This window comes from Aethalodelphis obliquidens, unplaced genomic scaffold (assembly GCF_003676395.1).
Source record: "Aethalodelphis obliquidens isolate GAN/ISIS:26980383/991018 unplaced genomic scaffold, ASM367639v1 scaffold24, whole genome shotgun sequence".
Lineage (NCBI taxonomy): Eukaryota > Metazoa > Chordata > Mammalia > Artiodactyla > Delphinidae > Aethalodelphis > Aethalodelphis obliquidens.
Genome location: NW_020837968.1, coordinates 12,275,554 through 12,295,458, shown reverse-complemented (window position 1 = coordinate 12,295,458; position 19,905 = coordinate 12,275,554). Strand labels below are relative to the sequence as shown.

The following is a 19,905-nucleotide window of genomic DNA, read 5'->3' as shown; positions in this document are numbered from 1 at the left end:
AGTCACCATACAGTTAGCAGTGATGTTTATAAAGATGTGCCGCCCTCTTGCTTAAAAGGTCTCAAGTGCTCCGTACTGCCTACAAATAGAGAATCCTATTTCCTTCATATGGCAAACAAGGTCCTTTACAATCTGGCTTTATCCTCTGTTCCTAGTCTCAGTGACTCCTCTGAAGAGCTAGAGCCACAGCCAACAATTCATCTCAACCTAACCAGCCATGTGTTTTAAGAAGCTGCATGCCACTGTATGTGCTTTTCCTATGTCTGAGAAAACTGTCCTCTCCACCCCCAGACTTAGAAAACTAAGGCTTTGATGAAATGACACCTTACTTATCCATATTCATTCAGCAAGAAAACGTACTTAGTACCAAAATGTGTAAGGAAGGCCCTATGAAAATAAAGATACATAAGACATCGTTCGAGCACTTGAACTTATATCCAAAAGGAGAGAGACACGTTAAAATAAAATAATAATACAGTACATTGTAAGTAATATGTATAAGATAGAAGGAAGCAACGCCTAGGCTGGGTTCTATAGGATATGGATTTCTCTGTCTCCATCCTTACCATTTTTAACTGGACCAGGATCATGGTAACTATAACCTTTATAATGAGCTCTTAATAATACTCAATACATTGTATTACAGTCCTGTGTTTAATATCTATCTTCCCGAAGACTAATTCTAGGGCAGGAATTTACTCACCCTTTGTATCCTCAACACCCAGACGGTGACCAGAATACAGAAGAACACAATTGTTCATTGAACTGAATTGAATAATAAGGTCTCTATATTAGCCAAAAGCCTTCTTAACCCAAAATGTAATTGAACTATAATAGCAAAAGAACCCTAGAACCTAATCATATTTACAATAATGCACTGAGAAGTCAGGACAGCTCTAACTTGAAATTACCCAGTACTTAAATAGAGAAATCTACTTTCCACCTAAATCTGTAAGCAATACTGATATTCTGCTCCAAATGCAGTAGTATTTCTTTCTCTGACAACCCCACAGGAACCAGTCTATTGAGTTCAAAAAATATTGGGAGGGCTTCCCTTGGTGGCGCAGTGGTTGAGTCCGCCTGCCGATGCAGGGGACACGGGTTCGTGCCCCGGTCCGGGAAGATCCCACATGCCGCGGAGCGGCTGGGCCCGTGAGCCATGGCTGCTGAGCCTGTGCATCCGGAGCCTGTGCTCCTCAACGGGAGAGGCCACAACAGTGAGAGGCCTGCGTACAGCAAAAAAAAAAAAAAATATATATATATATATATATTGGGAGGTGTTCCAATCCCTGCTCAATGAATAGTCTGTTTTCCTTAACTCCTTTGGCAGGAGATAAGGATTCCAATTACCTAGGGACTGCAGTAGTATATGACAGTTTCTTCTTCTTAGTCCTGGAAGTCGAGGTTTATTCACTTATTTACTTAAATAGCTGCGAAGGATCCACAACACGGCAGGCACTGTCTTAGGCACTGGGTACAGAGCAGTCTCTCCTCTTATGGAACTTACATTCCAGCTGGGAGAGACACACAGCAAATATACCATATGTCAGAGGGTTTGAGAAATGCTGAGGAAAATAAAGCAGGGTAGTAACTCAAAAAGTGAAGGCAGGGAGACACGGAGAAGAGTAGTGGTGTACATTAGATAGGGCGGTCAGGGACGAGTCTCGCAGACAAGGCATTAATCAGAGACTGAAGGAGTGAGTGAGAGAGTGAGCCATGCAAGCATCTGAAAAGTATTCTAGGCAGTGAAACCAGCAAGTGCAGAACCCATGGTGTGAGAGTTATGTTTAACATGTATAACAAACCACAGGATATCAATGTGGCTAGTAAGGGGCAGAGCAGAGGGGCAGATGATGAGAGAGATGCCTGAACTAGATCATACACAGGCTAAGGACTTTGGATGTTATTCTGAGATGGGTAGCCACTGGCTCATCTTGAGCAGATAACTGACATGATCTGAGGTACATTATAAAAGAATAGGTCTGGCTGTTACAAAGCTCTAGACAGTACAAAGGAGCAATCACTGGCAGTAGTAAGTCAGGGGTCGTCTGCGACCCCTTTAACCTAAGAAGCTAGTGCCAAGAACGATGGTAAAGAATAGAAGCATGGACACATCATGGTTGAAAGCCTTAAAATATATTTCCTTCCTTTCAATAGCAAACGTCTCTGAGAGAGAGTTATCAACTGCTATTTTTATTTATTCTACTTTAATCACCTACTCTTCTTTCATTTACTATCTTATCTCTAACTCCCCAACAGATGCACGCACCTACCGCACAAGAAAATTGAAGTATACCATCCGTCTTCCTCTTTCGGCCTTTTGCTCCTTGCTCCATATGAGAACTAACTCATTCTTGTAATTCCAAATATCCCCCTTCCTTTCGTCCCTTGCTACTGTAAGCTTCGTTTTGCTGCTATAAGAAGGAGCAGTTTCATCTGTTTTAATTAATTACAGTGACGATAAAAATGTCTAATAAAAGAACTTGGAAGCTTTAACACGCAACAGGGATCCTTCCCTGAACACCACTTTCCCAAGCCTTCTCAAGGAGCCAAAGTCGCCCCTTCGCCGTCCTGAGGAGACGAAATTCGGGCGGCTAGCGGCAAATGCATTCGCATCCCCTGCTTCCCGCAAACTCACGCCGGCCTTTCCTCTGAGCAGCCAAACTCAGCCCTAGTACGTTACCTTCATTATCGGTAGCATCTTTGTCCTTATCTTCCAGCTCCGATGCTGCAGCCGGGGATATCATTTTCATCTTCCCCTTCTTCTTCAGTGAATTTTTCAGCTTTTTCCCCGCACTCACACGTGACACTCGAACGGCCGCGGCCATGATTCCTAACCGGAAGCGTTCCGTGAGCGTTGCGTCCGGCTGTAACACAAAGGACTTCGGCATCTAGTTCCGGTGATACAAGGTTCCGGGGCGGTGCCATTTAGCCGGGAGTTCTCGGGCTGGAGGCTCACAATGTGGATTGGAAAGAGGACTGATTGGTTGTCTTTACGTGCTATCTGCTCCAGTAAAAAACAATAATAATAATAAAAATCAGTGAATATACATTCTCGGCCGACTCCTCTGCCAGCTCGCCCTTGTCCTGGTCCGCCGCCCCACTCTGACCCCCAACCCGACCCGGTCCACTTTCATTTCCTCCCCACGGCTGTTTCCGTATCTGCTGCCGTATTTCATGTTGGTTTATGGTGTTGGACTAACGTCCGGAACGTGCCTACTAAACGCACTAGAAGGGAGGAAGCGAGGACGGTCGCGTGAGGGGTCGAAATCTCGCTCTGATTAACCCCCGAGTGGCTTCCAATTGCAAACCGAATAGAATCTCGCTTTCTTCCCTTGGGTCGCAGGTGTGAAGGGTTCCAGCCCCCAACCCTCCCTCCCACCTAGCTCCGCCCCGCCCGCTCAAGGCGCCCGACCGCGCGGTGGAGACCGAGAAAACAGCAGCTTTGCGCTCCGCGGGCTGCTCCTGCCTTCCTCCCGGGGCCAGCTTCTCCCTGAGGTCAGCCTTTGACACCAGCTTTCCCAGCCCCGCTTTCCCTCGAAGCTGCTCCCACAAGCTGCCCCTATTTCCTTTCCCTAACTTGTCGGCTCCTGGATAATAAGGACCATATATCATTCACTACCCTACCCCCGAGGCCAGCAACGGAGCCTGGCCCGTGATAGGAACCCAAACATATTTTTGGAAGAAATGAATGAATGAATGAATGAATGACAGGATACAACCATTCACAAAGTTAATGAGTCAAACGGATAATGTAGCAAACTCTTACATCGTGTTCCATCGACCAGGCGTATTCTAAAGACTTTCCCTAAGCTTAGCATTTTCCTGGAAGAGCATTTCTTGTTTTTCTTTAAAACCCAAAATTTCTGAAGGGGCAGGGGGCACACTTCTTCTTTGGGTGCTGTTATCTCTCTGCTCCTTTTATCTGCTATTATTCTTTAGAGTTCTCTTCACGTCTTATTAGCCAATCCCTTGTTATTCCAATTCTCTGTTAAAGTTAACAATTCTGTATATTAAACTTTCCGAATCAAATTACTAAGTGGTTTCCATCTCCTGATTGGCCTTAACTGATACAAAGATCAGTGTTGTGATGGAAATATTATCAGTTCCCAAATACTGTCCCCACCAGCCTGCAGCACCGTTAAACGGTTCCGTTAAGGTTTAGTCATTTTTAGAAGAGTGGGGGTATTCAGAGTAGAGTTCCTTGTTAAAAATGCAAATATTTATAGGACGATAACAGATAAAACAATTTCTTCTGGATGATTTGTTGCAGCTTGGCTGATGTGAGTGCATTGAAGAGCTTTGAACTACTGGACATGGAACAGATGAGAAGGAGAGGTAATTGCACAGTGTATCCAGAGCAGGGGGTGCTGGGTCTGCAAGGTCTGCATGCTCTGGAAAGATATTCTGGGTTAAGTAATAATTCTTGGGTTCTCTACAGAGAAAGGAATCTATAAAAGGAGAGTGTAAAGAGAAAGAAGATATCTCAGGATCATAGGGAATATCATCAGTGTTGCTATGTGGGAAGGCATAAGAAAGAGGGATGAGGATAGAGAGTTACGAGAAGAGCAATGCTAGGTCTCTAAACACTAGTGGGACACATTCTCCAAAAGAAGTGATTGTCATCAAATGTGGACTCACAAGAAAAGAAATCATAACTATTTAATTGATTTGTCACTTTAACAAGAGATGTAAAGGAAAACTTAAAAAAAGAAAAAAAAAAGAAATGATGTACTATATTCCTGAAAGACAGATCAAATTTTCTAAAGCAATTTATTTATTCCAACAAAAGTACCATTGGAAAGTTTGGGGAGAAGAAAGGAAAAGAGCAAAGTCTTGATAAAATAATTCTAAGGTTCAAAATAAGTAAATGATAATAATATTTTTTAAAAAGAGGAGTCTTGAGACAAAGCTTGCCTGTTCAGATATTAGAATATACTATACGTAAAGCTACAATAATTAAAATGTACAGATCAAAAGAAAAAATAAGTGATAATGAAACAAATTCTAGAATATGTAAAAACTTAAAATATTATGCAGGAACTATCACGAGGAAAAGAGAGAAGAGAAAAATTCTGCAAAACTTATTTTAGTAAAATTAACAGTTTAGTGAGAAAAGAAATTAGAGGCTCACATCTTACCCTAAAATTAATTCCAGAATTAAATATGAAATAAATATAAGGAAAAAAAAAGAAGTGAAAGTCTGATTTATTGGATTGTAGAAACAACTTTCCAAGTTTAAAATCAATGGAAGTAATTCTGAAAAAGAGAACAATAGATGTAATTATATAAAAACCAAAAACTGTGTATCTAAGAAAATGACCAAAATATAAAGGTAAATAGAATGTGAATAAGACAGAAAATCGATTTTGAGATGACTACATGAAGAATTCATATGACTTTCACATCTGGTCAAGGTGGAGTAACAGGGAGCAAATTTATCCTCCCACCTGAAACAAAAAATAGACAAAATAAACAGAGCAACATTTTTCAAGAACCAGACATTAGATAATGAAGGATAATGACCAATGAGAGATGGGAAACAAACTAGGTGATCCCATGATCTCCTCAGCATACTGCTTGGAGAAAGTTTCCAGACCTGGGCACAGAGAGAGGGGATCAAAGCTGAGCCTGGAAGACTTTTCAAGTTGGAAAGATACAGCTGAGAGTCAGGGAAGACCAAGGCAACTAGAGTTAGCAGGATAGAGTACCAGAGATAAGAGAGACAACTCAGGAGATCTGTGAAGAGGCTCCCTCAGGGATTTAGGTCAGCACTGATCAACACATACACATGAGAAACTACCCAAGAACCACCCAAAAGAATTAGAGTCAACAGCTACTTATGCACACGTGGGACTGGGAATAGTGCCTATTCCCACCAGCCAGACTGGCAAAATCTCACAACACACAGGGTATTGGTTAGAGTATCTATCAAAAACTTAAGGGTATGAGATTTTATCTTATTTGCAACGTAACAAGAAGCCTGCCAAAATTTCATGAATGCTGGTAGAAGACACAAGACTTTTGGGTAAGAGTGGAAGGGCAGATTATTTATTATTCAGAGCAATAGTAGTAGCAAGAGTATCAGCAATTTTTTAGACATTTCTCCGAGCCCCACCACAGAGTGACTCAAAAAGAGCTAGATAACATTTGCACATGTAATGGGTTGACTTACAGGAGAGGGGCTTGAGCTATTTACAATAGCATCAAAAACCACAAAATACTTAGGGGTAAAAGATGTGAAAGACCTATCTGCTGAAGACTACAAAGCATTGCTGAGCCAAAATTAAAGAAGATCCAAATAAATGGAGAGGTCTACCATGTTCATGGATCAGAAGATGCAACATTATTATCAATTCTTCCCAAATTGATCTATAGATTCAATGAAATCCCAATCAAAATTCCAACAGACTTTTTTTGTAGAAATTGAAAATCCGATTCTAAAATTCATATGAAAATTCAAAAAACCTAGAATAGCAAAAAAACAAATGAAAAAGGACAAAGTTGAAGAGTTAGCACTACATAATTTCAAGACATTATAAGCCTACAGTTATTAAAACGGTATAGTATGGCCATCAAGTAGACAAATAGATCAACTGAACAAAATAGAAAGGAAATAAAAGCACACACACATATATATACTTATTTATATACTGATTCTATATATATATGTATATATACACTGATTTCTATATATATACTGATTATATATATATGTGTGTGTATATATATATATATATACTGATATATATATATATAAAGAAGAAAGATCTAAAATCAATAATCTAAGTTTCTACCTTAGGAAACTAGAAGAAGAAAAGCAAATTAAATCAAAGTAAGCGGAAGAAAAGAAATAATAAGCGTTAGAGCAGAAATCAATAAAATTGAAGGGAGAATCTCAATAGAGAAAATCGATGAACACAAAAGCTGCTTCTTTGAAAAGATCAATAAAATGGATAAGCCTCTAGCCAGGCTAAGAATAAAAGAACTGCAAGAAGTTCAAAAATTACAAATATTAGAAACAAAAGACAGGACATCACTACAGGTCCTATGGATGTAAAAAGTATAATAAAGGAGTACTATGAACAACTCTATGCCCAAAAATTTGATAACCTAGATTAAATGGACCAATTTCTTAAAAGATACATTTTCCCCAGATTCACACAAGAAGAAATAGACAATCTGAATAAGCCTGTATCTCTCAAATAAATGGAATAAATAATTAATAACCACCCCAAACAGAAAACACCAGGCTCAACTGCATTCACTGTTAGGGACTGAATTGTGTCCCCAAAGTTCATAAGTTGAAACTCTAACTGCCAATGTGATTCTATTTGGAGATAGAGTCTTCAAAGAGATAACTGAAGTTAAATCAGGGCCTATGGGTGGGCCTCAATCCAATAGGACTGGTGTCATTAAAAGAAGAGGAAAAGATACCAACGATGCATATACACAGAAAAGGTGGCCGCTTATAAACCAGAGAGAGAAGCCTCAGGAGAAACCACCCCTGCTGGCACCTTGAAGCCTCTAGAACTATGAGAAGATAAGCATATTTATTTAAGCCACCCAGTCCGTGGTGTTTTGCTACAGAATCCCTAGAAAACTAATACTCCCGCCCTATACATGTCCTTCATTTTAGTAAGACAAATTGGATCATTGTTTAGGTCAGTTTATAATATAAGTCAGGTTTTGTGTTCTTTACATCCAAAAAACATTGCACTGGATACACTACATGACCTTGGTCAAGTTGCTTTACCTTCAAAAGGGTAAAGGTGTTTCCGTTTCCTCATATTAAAAATAAGGGAGCTGCACTAAATAAACTCTAAAAATCTTTTCAGCTTACATTTCTATGCCATTATAGAATAAATTTCCAGGTAGACATTGTTTTCCCAAACCATCCCCCCTTCGTTCAAAATCTAAGGTTCAAGACTGATATGCAAACTTTTCCTAAGTTATTTAATAGCAGTAATCTAAAAGTAATAGTAACAATAATAATGATGATGATGATGATGTTGATGATGATGGTGATAATGTCTGGCTCTGAACTCTGTGTTTTTTTAAAGTAGTAACAGAGTGGAAAGAATATAAAGATGAACATAAATTCTCCTGTGTAGAAAGGTTCTGAACACAGCAAAGTAGAGAAACTTCCTTTGTGGGAAAAGAGGACTCGCAGAATTTAGATGCCAATGAGTGTGTGGCTCTGTGTCTCCTCTGGAGATTGACTAGAAATTCCTAGGAATGATCTTTCATGTGTCACCTTAAGGCTTCTGAAATCCATCAAGGAGCAGCTAACTAGAGCTCCTTTCCCTCTCCAACCAGGTAGCTTTGCTCTCTAAAGGAAAAGTGGAACTACCAACAAAACCCCAGCATTTCAGACTCCTGTTCATATGGGTGTTTCTGAATCTTATCATCTTTATTTTAAGGACACATGTTTCTGAATGCTTTGGAACATCCTCAAAAAGAGGATAGCTTTCCTCTTTATCTTTACTCTCCTCTGGCACTGGACTTCTGCCGGTGATATAATTAAGACCCAGGCAGTGGCCTCATTATTCCTAACCAGACTGAGGCAATGTTTGACTGCCTCTTTAGAAACATCCCTGTAAACAAGAAACGGACAGCTTACATCATCCGGTTGGTGTTAAGCAACGAAGCAGGAGAATACTGGCAAGACTAACAGGCTTTATTTCATTTGAACAAATTACTCTTGGACTCCTGGTCTCAGAGCCTTCATTAGTGACACAGGTACTTTCATGCATCAAGAAGACATAGTCCACCTTGCATAAAGCCTTTCCATTAAACACTCACCTCCCTATGGGAGTTAACAGTCTCTTAGGCAGTATTCATCAGCCATGGCAAGATTTGCCCTGGATTTTTGAATGATCAAGCAACCAAAAGAGAAAAGTGGGCTACCTCGATCCTTCCAGATTTTCAGATTCTCATTTCTACTAGTACAAAGTGCATCCTGAATTGTATACAAGGAACTGCCACTTCTTTCTCATGGTGACAGTTGAACCCAATCTGTGTGTCCTTAATAGACCAGTGATACTTACCATGTATGGTAAATGCTGCAATTTGTCCCCTTTCTAGAACTTTAGGTGTTGCCTCAAATGAATAGGTCTAGGCAAATCTTGCCCATTTCCTCCTCTTTTATGCCTATTAAGGTATTATGTTATTATTATTAAGGTATTATTATTAAGGCATTACATGCACTAAAATTGACCAATTTTAAAAGTGTAGTTTGATGAGTGCTTGTACAGAATCACGTCACCACAATAATTAAGATACGGCATCATCTCCTCACCCTAAAGTGTTCTCGTGTCCCTTTCTATTAGACCCCTTCAATCTACCAGCAGCCCCCTAACAACAACTGAGCTCCTTTCTGACACTCTAGTTTTGCCTTTTCTACAATTTCGTATAAATAGAATTGTACAGTGCATAGTCTTTTGTATTTAAGGTCTGTCTATTTTTATCGATTCTCTAATTGTAATTTCATTAGCACCACCCCACTGATTCAGGAAAGTCGACCATATTCAGCTTTATCTGTAAAGATACAATGTTTGTAAACTAGCTATTTTAAAGCCACCACCCCCCATTTTTGTTATTGCACAATAAAACACTGCAGGCAAATATTCATATAATGCCAAGTGCTATGAGATGGATGGTAGGAATTTTACGGCTGCTATTCTTCATCTTCCAACTTGCCCTACAGGGTCACACACACAAAAGAATAAGAGAGCATTTGAATGCTGTAACATAATATCCACCTCTCCTGTGCTTAGCAAAAAGCATGTAAATTTTTGGCATAACAAGCCGAAGTCATCAATACGTGGATAAAATTTTGAGAAAAATACAAGTTAAAACTGGGGTGACTTCTCAACTCGCGTAGATTTGCTAAATATTTCTATAGTTTCAAAATGGAATTGGTTGTATTGTTTACAACAAAATTAATCAAATTTTACTGTAAGAATTTTGGAAAAGATGCATACAAAGAAAAAAATTTACATTTATGTTTAAATATAATTTGGATCAAAGTTGTATATACTACTTTTCCACTAAACATTATGCCATAAGGATTTTTGTCACCAGATTTTCTGCTGTTTCACTGCACTACCTACCACCAGCACTGAATATGCTTTCCTCTCAGTACCTGGAAGGGATGCTAAGCACAGAGCACTAATGCTGTTACCCTACAGAGTTTTTCAGTGTTTATTTCTTATTGAATTTAGGGGTATTGGTTACACTTGCTGGGTTCAAAATATGGGCTCCGCACGTGGCACAATGCACCACTCAGACCTCAGCCTTCTTTGTCTTAGAAAGCAGGGATTCTGTTTTCTGAATCTCTGATTCACAGATGGGTGATACCAAGAATCTTGACATTTAGACAATGGAGAGATTTGTCTAGCCTTTCACTCTTGTTCTGAACACTTGCTGCCCAGCTGTGTGAGAAGAACATTTTTATTTTCAGAATGATCCTGGACCTGGGCAGTAAAGGATCCCAATATGCAGTGAGTCTGGAGAGGGAGCTCTCAAGTTGAGAAAGAGATTAGGGATGAATCGCCAAAAGACAACCTCCCCTTTCTTAGCAAGGAAATTTGTCTTTCTGTTGCCTCTCATGGTCACATGAAGTCATGGAGGATTAAAAGAAAGCATGTGATCTTGTGGATTGTTTTCATTTTGTTTCTGTTTTATTTTTTTATTGAAGTATAGTTGATTTACAATGTTGTGTTAATTACTGCTGTACAGCAAAGTGAATCAGTTATACATATATATATATATATATATACATTCTTTTTTGTATTCTTTTCCATTATGGTTTATCATAGGATATTGAATGTAGTTCTCTGCGCTATACAGTAGGACCTTGTTTATCCATTCTGTATATAAAAGCTTACATCTGCTGACTCCAACCTCCCACTCCATCCCTCCCCCAACCCCCTCCCCCTTGGCAACCACCAATCTGTTCTCTATGTCCGTGATTCTGTTTCTGTTTCATAGATAGGTTCATTTGTGTCATATTTTAGATTCCACATACAAGTGATATCATATGGTATTTGTCTTTCTCTTTCTGACTTACTTCACTTGGTATGATAATCTCTAGTTGCATCCATGTTGCTGCAGATGGCATTATTTCATTCATTTTTATGGCTGAGTAATATTCCATTGTATATACATACCACATCGTCTTTATCCATTCATCTGTCGATGGACATTTAGGGTGTTTCCACGTCTTGACTATTGTGAATAGTGCTGCTATGAACATAGCATGAATCTTTTTGAATTATAGTTTTCTCTGGATATATGCCCCTTTTTCTTTTAGTCATAGAATTTTAATGCCTGACAAGGCCTTAGATGTATGGGAGCAGGTGGGTTGAGACTGATATGCCCAAGGCCACACAGGAGGAGGAACTGTCCAACACTCACGGGCCTGACTCCCAGCGCTGTGTTCTTTCTTCAACATCATGTTGCCTCTCCATGGAAAACAAGGCTGTCCTTTTCAGGCTCTATAGAAATATTAACTTTCCAGCATTTTGGACTCCACTACCTTGGGGAGTTGTTGTGGTATTAAATACACAGAACTTTCCTTTTAAAAAAAAATTGGGGATAGTCATGTGTTTGATGAAGCCTAATCTGAGCCACTATCACAACACATGAAAAATGGCCATTACTACCACAAACACTTTCAAGGTAAGCTAGAGCACATTGCCTACTTGCTTTTCTAATTTTCTTCAAGCTTTGTTCATTTTGTCATTTCCAATGGACTCATTCATATGAAAGTAGAAACCATGAAATTAATTTTCTTAAGATGGAAACTAGACCACATTTGGCAACAACAACAGCATCAAACTCAGTGCACTAGGGCCTTGTCTTTGCACAGGAGACAAGAGAAATGGGTGGAGAATGTGAGGGTTTGCAATAGAATTTGTAGCTAGCTTCACCTCCAGAGAAGGTGTCTCCATGAAGCTAGAAGTCCTCCAGTGACCTGAGACCAGATTTCGAAGTCCTGATCCAGATGTGTGCATACGGCTGTAGGTTGAAGTGCATACCATGGCTTTGCCTCTATGTATATTTACCCACAGATCTTTTGGGGAGGATTTTTAATAAATTGCTCCTGGAATATTGTTGGCTTTAAGGAAACCTTGGTGTCTTTACTAAAGAAGAGAGTTTTCCTCTCAGTGTCAATATTATTTCCTGAGCTGGCCATTGAATACGGCTCACAATGGTAAAACTAGATATTTAGCATGGCTTTGTATCAGAAGCAGGTCCCAAATGGCTACCTGTCCATTCAGGTTCTTTAATGTGAGCAATATTAATAGAATCCCTGGAGCTGGAATCTCACATTTAGAAAACCCGTCAGTAATATTCTTGTTACACTTTGACTATCCGTTGATGATCTGTGTCTCACTCACAGGAAAACCAACAGAAATGAAATTGTATATTTTTTATTTTGTAATGGCCCAATTATGTTCAGCCTCACCTAGTAACGGGTCTCTCTAATTAGTGGATAGAAGTTGCAGGGAAGCTATGACCTTTGGTTCTTCCTTTTACTAAGGGAAAAGGCCTTATACTGTGTGAGGGGGGTCATGATGAGATTGTTCCTGAAATCCACTAAGTAGGTTAATAAATATATTCTGACGACTGTTGATTTTTCTGTGAGATAACCAGAAGACCATTCTGCTAACTTCAGCAAGCTCAGATTGTGGTAGACTCATCAATGCTACTTTTTTGGTCCTTTATACTTGGGATTCCTCCCTGAGTTTCCTTGTAAAATGGGGATCAGTGGAAGGATGGGAACTGCTTTGACAAGCTTCTAGTAATTTCCTGCCTCCAGGAAAAACAGGTAGATAGTCAAAATGGGCCTGTGTGGCCTGAGCTTCTCTTCAAAAGGAAATGCAAACAATGTCCTTCACAGACAGTTCCAATGTCAACCTTCATAAGAAGTAAAGAGTTAGAAATTATAGTGATAAGCAATAAGTAATAAGCAAAGAGGTCTCCTGAATCAGAAAAAAAGATGGAACCAATTGAAATCAGATGGGTATTAACAAGAAGACCTGCTCTGCTGGTTCTTCCCCAGGCCTTGAGTAGGGTCAAATAGAACAGTGAAAAAGGTCAGAAAAAAGATGCCTGGCAAGATTATGAATACCACTCGCATTCTACTTCCTAATACCTCTTGAATCTACCAGGTTCTGTCCATCCTACTGCCACTATCTTGGTCAAAACCTCCATTTTCCCTCCAGTGGACTTCTTGCCAGTGGTTCTCAATCTCAGAAGTTTTTCCCCCAAGGGGCCTTTGGCAGTATCCAGAGACATTTTTGGTCATCCCACTGGGGCATATTGTTGGCATATAGTGATTGTTCTGCTAACCACCCACAAGGCACAGGACAGAACTCCACATCAAAGAATTTTCTGGCCCCAAATGTCAATATTGCAGAGGTTGCCAACCCAGCCCTAGCCCCTGCCCACCCCTCATCTTGGACCACTCTCCTCCTGACCTATGCTTCAGGCATGGTGGATTTCTTTGTTTCACAAAATTTCCATCTCATCTCCCATTTTCAGTCCCTCGTGTATGTTATTTTCGCTGAAGGATATACTCCCTCCCCTACAACTCTACCCTCTCGTTACCTAAACGTTATTTTGAGTCCCTTCCACAAGGAAACCTTGTCCAACATACACCCAGTCTCTTATACACTAACAAGCATATTTAGGGTCATTTCCAAACCTGGGTGGAGCTGATAATGAAATCCTCAGTATTGGCGGCTGGCCAGTGAGAGAGGATGTGATGGACATGGGTTTCGCAGGGCATGGAGCAGACATGGCCGAGTGCTGACCCTTCCCTGCTTAAGTTTTCTATTTGAAATGATTGTTAACTGACAGACATTTTACTGAAATAAATTCCAAGCACCATCTGTGCTCCAGCGATTGTGTCAGGTAAAGAAGGGCGAGAAGAATACCGAGAGGAACATAACACGCTCTCACATCGTGTATTGTTCAAAGTGCGTACCAATTGCGAAGAGCAGATGAGGAAGTGACTAATCTGATCTCTACTGGTGTTCATAATCATACAATAAATTTTCACTGAGTATCTACTAAACGCCAAGCATTGTGCAAGGTGCAGGGCATACTAAAGGCAAATAGCAAACTGTTTTTACTCTTAAGGTATTTCCTATCCAGTGGAAATAATAGCTAATTTTACTGGACTTCACAATTCCTTCACATGTATTGTATCTCATTCCTTCCCTCACACTTTCCGCATGAATCTGATGTTATAATTATGCCAAATTAACAGAGGAGGAAGCTGAGCTTTGGAGAAGACAGTTAAATAGAATGAAATATTTTGAGTGAAGGGCCCACGTCTGCCTTATTTATTGTTGTAACTCCAGTGGCCAGCTCAGAGTGGGTGGTCATTATGTATTTGTTGAATGAATGAGTAAACTTCCTTGCCAAAGGTCACAGCTTAGTAAGTGATGCACTAGGATTCCCTGCCTTCCAAATTCGTACTCATTCTTCCACATCAGATCCTTGAAACGGTTTCATGTCTGCCTTTAATTAATGTCCATTTGTCTACTAGGTGTTTAATCCATGAGGTATAAGAAGGAGACCTATAAGAGGAAAGGGGAAAGAGACATGCAGGCAAAGCAAAAGGGATGCTCATGATTCATTGTTTCTCTCTCTCCCTTCAGCTAGTTAGAAGCCCCTGGAATAACAGGCTAGTGCTTTAATGAATCCCTTTGACTCCCCCTGTTAATGGCAAAGAGTATTCAATTTTACACAGAAGTTATAACAGAGGAAAACTTCCACAGCAGACGGAGTCCTTTAAAATTATGTTTCATTTTCACAACTATAGACATAAATTTAAGTAAATGAGATCTCTCCTGTTAGTTGTGAAGGTTTTGATGGTTTCATAAATCCCGTGATACGCCTCGGGTGTTAACTATAGTTGACTTTTGGAAGTAGGGTCAGGAAAGTTAGTGAAGGGGAAATTATACAACAAGGTGGGTTTTTTTCCCCTTAAATTGTTGAATACGTGTTCTTTTGGAAACAAAAACACTAAGTCAAAAAGATATATGCACCCCAATGTTCATAGCAGCATTATTTACAATTGCCAAGATATGGAAGCAACCTAAGTGTCCACTATTAGATGAATGGATAAAGAAGATGTGGTACATACACACACACACACACACACACACACACACACACACACACACACACAGGAATATTACTCAGCCATAAAAAAGCACACCATTTTGCCATTTACAGCAACATGGATGGACTTGGAGGGCATTATACTAACTGAAGTAAGTCAGACAGAGAAAGACAAATACTGTATGATATCACTTATATATGGAATCTAAAAAATACAACAAACTAGTGAATAAAACAAGAAAGAAGCAGACTCGCAGATATAAAGAACAAACTAGTGGTTACCAGTTGGGGGGCGGGCAGTGGAGGGGGAAGTATAAACTACTGGGTATAAGATAGGCTGCAGGATGTATTGTACAACATGGGGAATATAGCCAATATTTTGTAATAACTATAAATGGAAAGTAACTTTTAAAATTGTGTAAAAAAACTTAAAAAAAATTTTTAAAGAGTTCTTTTGGGGAAAGATCTTATGGGAGCTTTGTATAGAGTATATGAGTAATTGTAATGGTGTCAAGAAGATATACACACACACATACACACATATATGTGCTGTGTCATTAGTAACTCATTTTGAATAATCATATACTGAGGGTGAAAATTAGTCCTGGCATTTGTGTCATATTAATCCAACCCTGGACAGGTCATGAACATTGGAAACCTGATACAAAATGGTCTGCCATTCATAACTCCAAACCTTTCTTTTTTGGAGTCACAGTGTGAGTTGTGGATGTTACAGATGGTGGCGATTATCATAACGATTATCGTTATGATTATCTAACCTTAAACTGAGAACTACTGCCAGGCAGTCTTGTCTGAAAAGCTCTTAGGCATCAACACTGCAGGAAGACCATGACATAGTATCTGAGGTTAGGCTTGCAGAGGCTGCCAGAATTATTCTCCCTCCATCAAAGGAGTTTGATCCCCAAACCTAAGCTCTAAATGCAATCTAGCAGTTACGTTTGCCTGTTCCTGCCTGCCATAAAGAGCATGACCATATAGGTGTGATACTTGGTAAACTTTTAGAAGGTGAAAGGGAGCTAGGCCCAAGCCATGACGGTTTTGAGAGGAAAATATGGAAGAAGAGAGTTGAGGACCTTTTTTTTTTTTTTTTTTAAATTTGAGGATGTAAGGAGGAATTATTAGAAGTTCAAAATCAATTTTGAGGAACTAGAGCATAATCAAGACTGGCTACTGACATCATTGACCAAGAGGCAGGTCCAGTTTGAGAGAGGACATCAAGACTTCTGCATGGTGATTCTCTGCATTCCGTGTAATCAGTGCCAGTCAGTCTGAGAGTCTGTTCAGGAGACTATGAGAGATACCAGAACAGATTCTGGTTCAGGGACTGCTAGGAGAAAATGGGAAGGAGGAAGTAGGTCACGTTCCTGTTCACCTCTGTATGAGTCTCCTAGGCCTGCCACAAAGTACCACATACCAGTTGGCTTAGAATAGCAGAAATTTATCCTTTCATCATACTGGAGACTAGAAATTTGAAATCAAGGTTTTAGCAGGGTTGGTTCCTTCTGTATACTCTGAGGGAGACAGATGTTCCATGCCCCTCTCCTAGCTTCTGGTGGTTGCCCGCCATCCTTGGAGTTCCCTGGCTTGAATATACATCACTCCAGTCTCTGCCTGCATCGTTATATGGCATTCTCTCTCCGTCTCTGAATCTCTCTCTCTTTATAAGGACGGCAGTTATTAGATTTAGGGTGCACTCTAATACAGTACAACATCATCTTAACTCAACTGCATCTGCCAGATAGGCTCACATTACAGGGACCAAAGATCAGGACTTCAGCATATCTTTCTGGGGAAGACAGGTCAACTCATGGCAACCTCCTTCCCTCTCTTTTCTTTTCTTTTTTTTTTTTTTTTAAAGAAGATGTTGGGGGTAGGAGTTTATTAATTAATTTATTTATTTTTGCTGTGTTGGGTCTTCGTTTCTGTGTGAGGGCTTTCTCCAGTTGTGGCGAGCGGGGGCCACTCTTCATCGCGGTGCATGGGCCTCTCACCATCGCAGCCTCCCTTGTTGCGGAGCACAGGCTTCAGACACACAGGCTCAGCAGTTGTGGCTCACAGGCCTAGCTGCTCCGTGGCATGTGGGATCCTCCCAGACCAGGGCTCGAACCCGTGTCCCCTGCATTAGCAGGCAGATTCTCAACCACTGCGCCACCAGGGAATCCCCCTCCTTCCCTCTCTTATGCTAGGGTGTCTTCCACTTGTCTTCACCCAGCTGCCGCTCATTCCTGATATGTCACAACCCTAGCTGGCACAAGACTTGAGCATCCGTTTGAGCTGTCTCTCACATAGTAGACACTGTCTGGATCGGTGTTCTCCTGCAGCAGGCTGGATTTGTGATTTGGACTGCTGGCCCTTTCTTTGCTCTGGAGGTGGGAGTGGGTGGGGTGAGGGGATGGGGGGAGCAGCGTCACACTTGTCTCATTGTTCCCAGCTCCCTCCCAGGTAGCATTGATTGCATCCGGGCATCTGGGCTGTGTCTGTCATCAGCAGTGAGGCCTCAGCTTGTCTCTGAGCAATGAGTTTGCCATTTATGAAGAGTTTGCAGTCATTTTGCATCCTCCTTTTCATGTCTTTCTTTGCTGTCTGTTACACTCAAATTCTGACCAAAGAAAGGACAAAAATAGGGACTCACAACTAAACACTGATGCAGTTATGTGTAAAATCTTTGTTGCAACTTCCCGTGTAAAACATTTTTCTCTCTCAGTAATACTTTGCAGTACCATGAGATTCTGAAGGGAGGGAGAAATGTTTTGCTGTTGATTGCTATATAACTTGGAAGCTATCACTATTCTTTAGAGTACAGAGGTGACAATCTCTAACATTAATGCACAGTTCCAAGGGGGACTGTATACTGGGATTCATATTTTCAATATAATTGAAGGAGGGGATCCTACCATAATAGAAGCTGTAGATATGAGTAACTATACAAGTCCCACAAATCCAATGCTCTTTTAAATTAATTTAATTTAATAAAGCCATAATTTCCAGTTTCCTATGTAATCTGAACTTAATTTTTTTAGAATAATAAAGTCCAGAGTTTGAAGAAAAATAATTTTTTTTTGCTGAGATGGGAATAGTAAGAACTAAAAGAGAAGAAAATTATGCCTTCCAAACGCTATCTCAATAGCAAGAAGCAGATAAAATGCTTTCTGTTTTGCTAGCATCTTCTTATTGTTACTACAGCTAAAATATTTTTAAAGAGAGGGTTATTGATAAGAAAAATTTTTGAACACCAAATAAATTTCTATTCATCACAAAGGCTTTTCTTTAACTGTCTTTGCTAAAATAGAAATGTTTAAAGGAAAAAAACAACAACAACAACAGGAAAATCACCTTAAAATGGACATGGAAAGCACCAGACTCCATAAAAATATTCCCATCTTGCCTGCTTCCTTATTTGTATTGTGTTACATTTCCTACAAAACGATCTTGTTATTGTTTCAATGTACAGAAATGCAAATTTATTTGCCTGACCAAGTGCAAATAGTAAGCCATTGAGGAGAAAGAAGTGGTTGTTTCCAAATTAAGGACTTAACAATTTTCTGTCCCTGAAGACCCTCCCAGGATGCCATGAAATGCACAGCCACGTCTGAAATCTGAAAAAGTGTCCTGTGACCCTGTGGTCAGTTCTGTGATGGAAAGAGGTCTTTCCTCCCTCTCTTGGGGGAGGCCATTGCCGGCCTCACTCTCGAATTCTTTATTTGCATGTGCTAGCCTTTTTATTGCAAATAGGGCTCTAAATCTTACTTTAGAAATGGATATTGCACTGTGTGCAGGTGGCTGCGCGGTAGAAGCTATCAATAATGTTAGTTATGAAAACCTGATCATAAGTGTTTTTAGTCCATTAGCCATTTCACTTTATTTATGTCCCCTTTCAGGCAGGATTTGAAGGCAATATTCAAAAGATGAAGTTTGGATGAAGAGCAACACAAGAGGATATAAAACACCGTCACATCTTTTCATGCTAGAAAATATTTCTTCCTTATATTATTTTTTTTTAAACAGCTCCTAAAAATAAGTAACCTCTGGGGGAATGAGGAAGGCAGGAAGAGGAACTGGGCCAAGCACAGATATATTTAACACCTATTTATCCATCTATCTATCTATCTATCTATCCATCTCTCCCTTTTCTATCGTTACATTTAATTACCTTTAACGCACATTACCAAATTTTAAAAATTACTTATCACACCCCCAATGTACCTACAGGCAAATTGGACCCATTTTGCTTCATTTCAGCTCCTAACAGAAATTCAGCTCATGATTTATGAATAAAGTCCTATTTGCTGTTATGTGCTGCTTTATTTTCCAAAGAGCCTGCAGTCTACACAGTTACACCTGCAAGGAGAGAAGGTTTCTGTGCCTTTTCCTGGTGGACAGTGGCCACCAACTGTTGAGATAGCTGGTGTGTGGTTACCAGTTTAATGCATCCCCGAAGCCACTGCCTGATCCTCCCGCAGAGAGAAGCACATGCAAACGTCAGCCCAGGGACTTCGCTCCAAGCTTCACCTCAGCGTAGGTAACACGGCCTTAGCGATCACTTCCAGAGATTCGCTCCCATTTCACAAAAAAATGCCCAAGGAGAGCAGGAGAAGAAACCAGACTGGCGAGGAAAAGGATGTCTTGAATCATATAACTTTCTGTTATATTAAAACGCATCATGAGGGCTTCCCTGGTGGCGCAGTGGTTGAGAGTCCGCCTGCCAATGCAGGGGACACGGGTTCGTGCCCCGGTCCGGGA

General features: G+C 40.2%; 1 protein-coding gene and 1 long non-coding RNA gene across 2 annotated transcripts in view; one reads left to right on the top strand and one right to left on the bottom strand.

Moving 5' to 3' along the window:
* RRP15 (ribosomal RNA processing 15 homolog) overlaps nt 1-2,858 on the bottom strand; it is a 47,513-nt gene extending 44,655 nt beyond the window's left edge. Inside the window, exon 1 of the mRNA XM_027122209.1 lies at nt 2,684-2,858. Within this exon, the coding sequence (XP_026978010.1) occupies nt 2,684-2,828 (145 nt within the window). The 5' untranslated portion in view covers nt 2,829-2,858. The remainder of the gene's footprint in view (nt 1-2,683) is intronic.
* A 30-nt stretch (nt 2,859-2,888) lies between these two features.
* The window catches only part of LOC113628518 (uncharacterized), a 46,933-nt gene continuing 29,916 nt past the window's right edge, over nt 2,889-19,905 (top strand). Inside the window, exons 1-2 of the long non-coding RNA XR_003436131.1 lie at nt 2,889-3,498; nt 4,274-4,338. This is a non-coding gene — a long non-coding RNA (uncharacterized LOC113628518). The remainder of the gene's footprint in view (nt 3,499-4,273; nt 4,339-19,905) is intronic.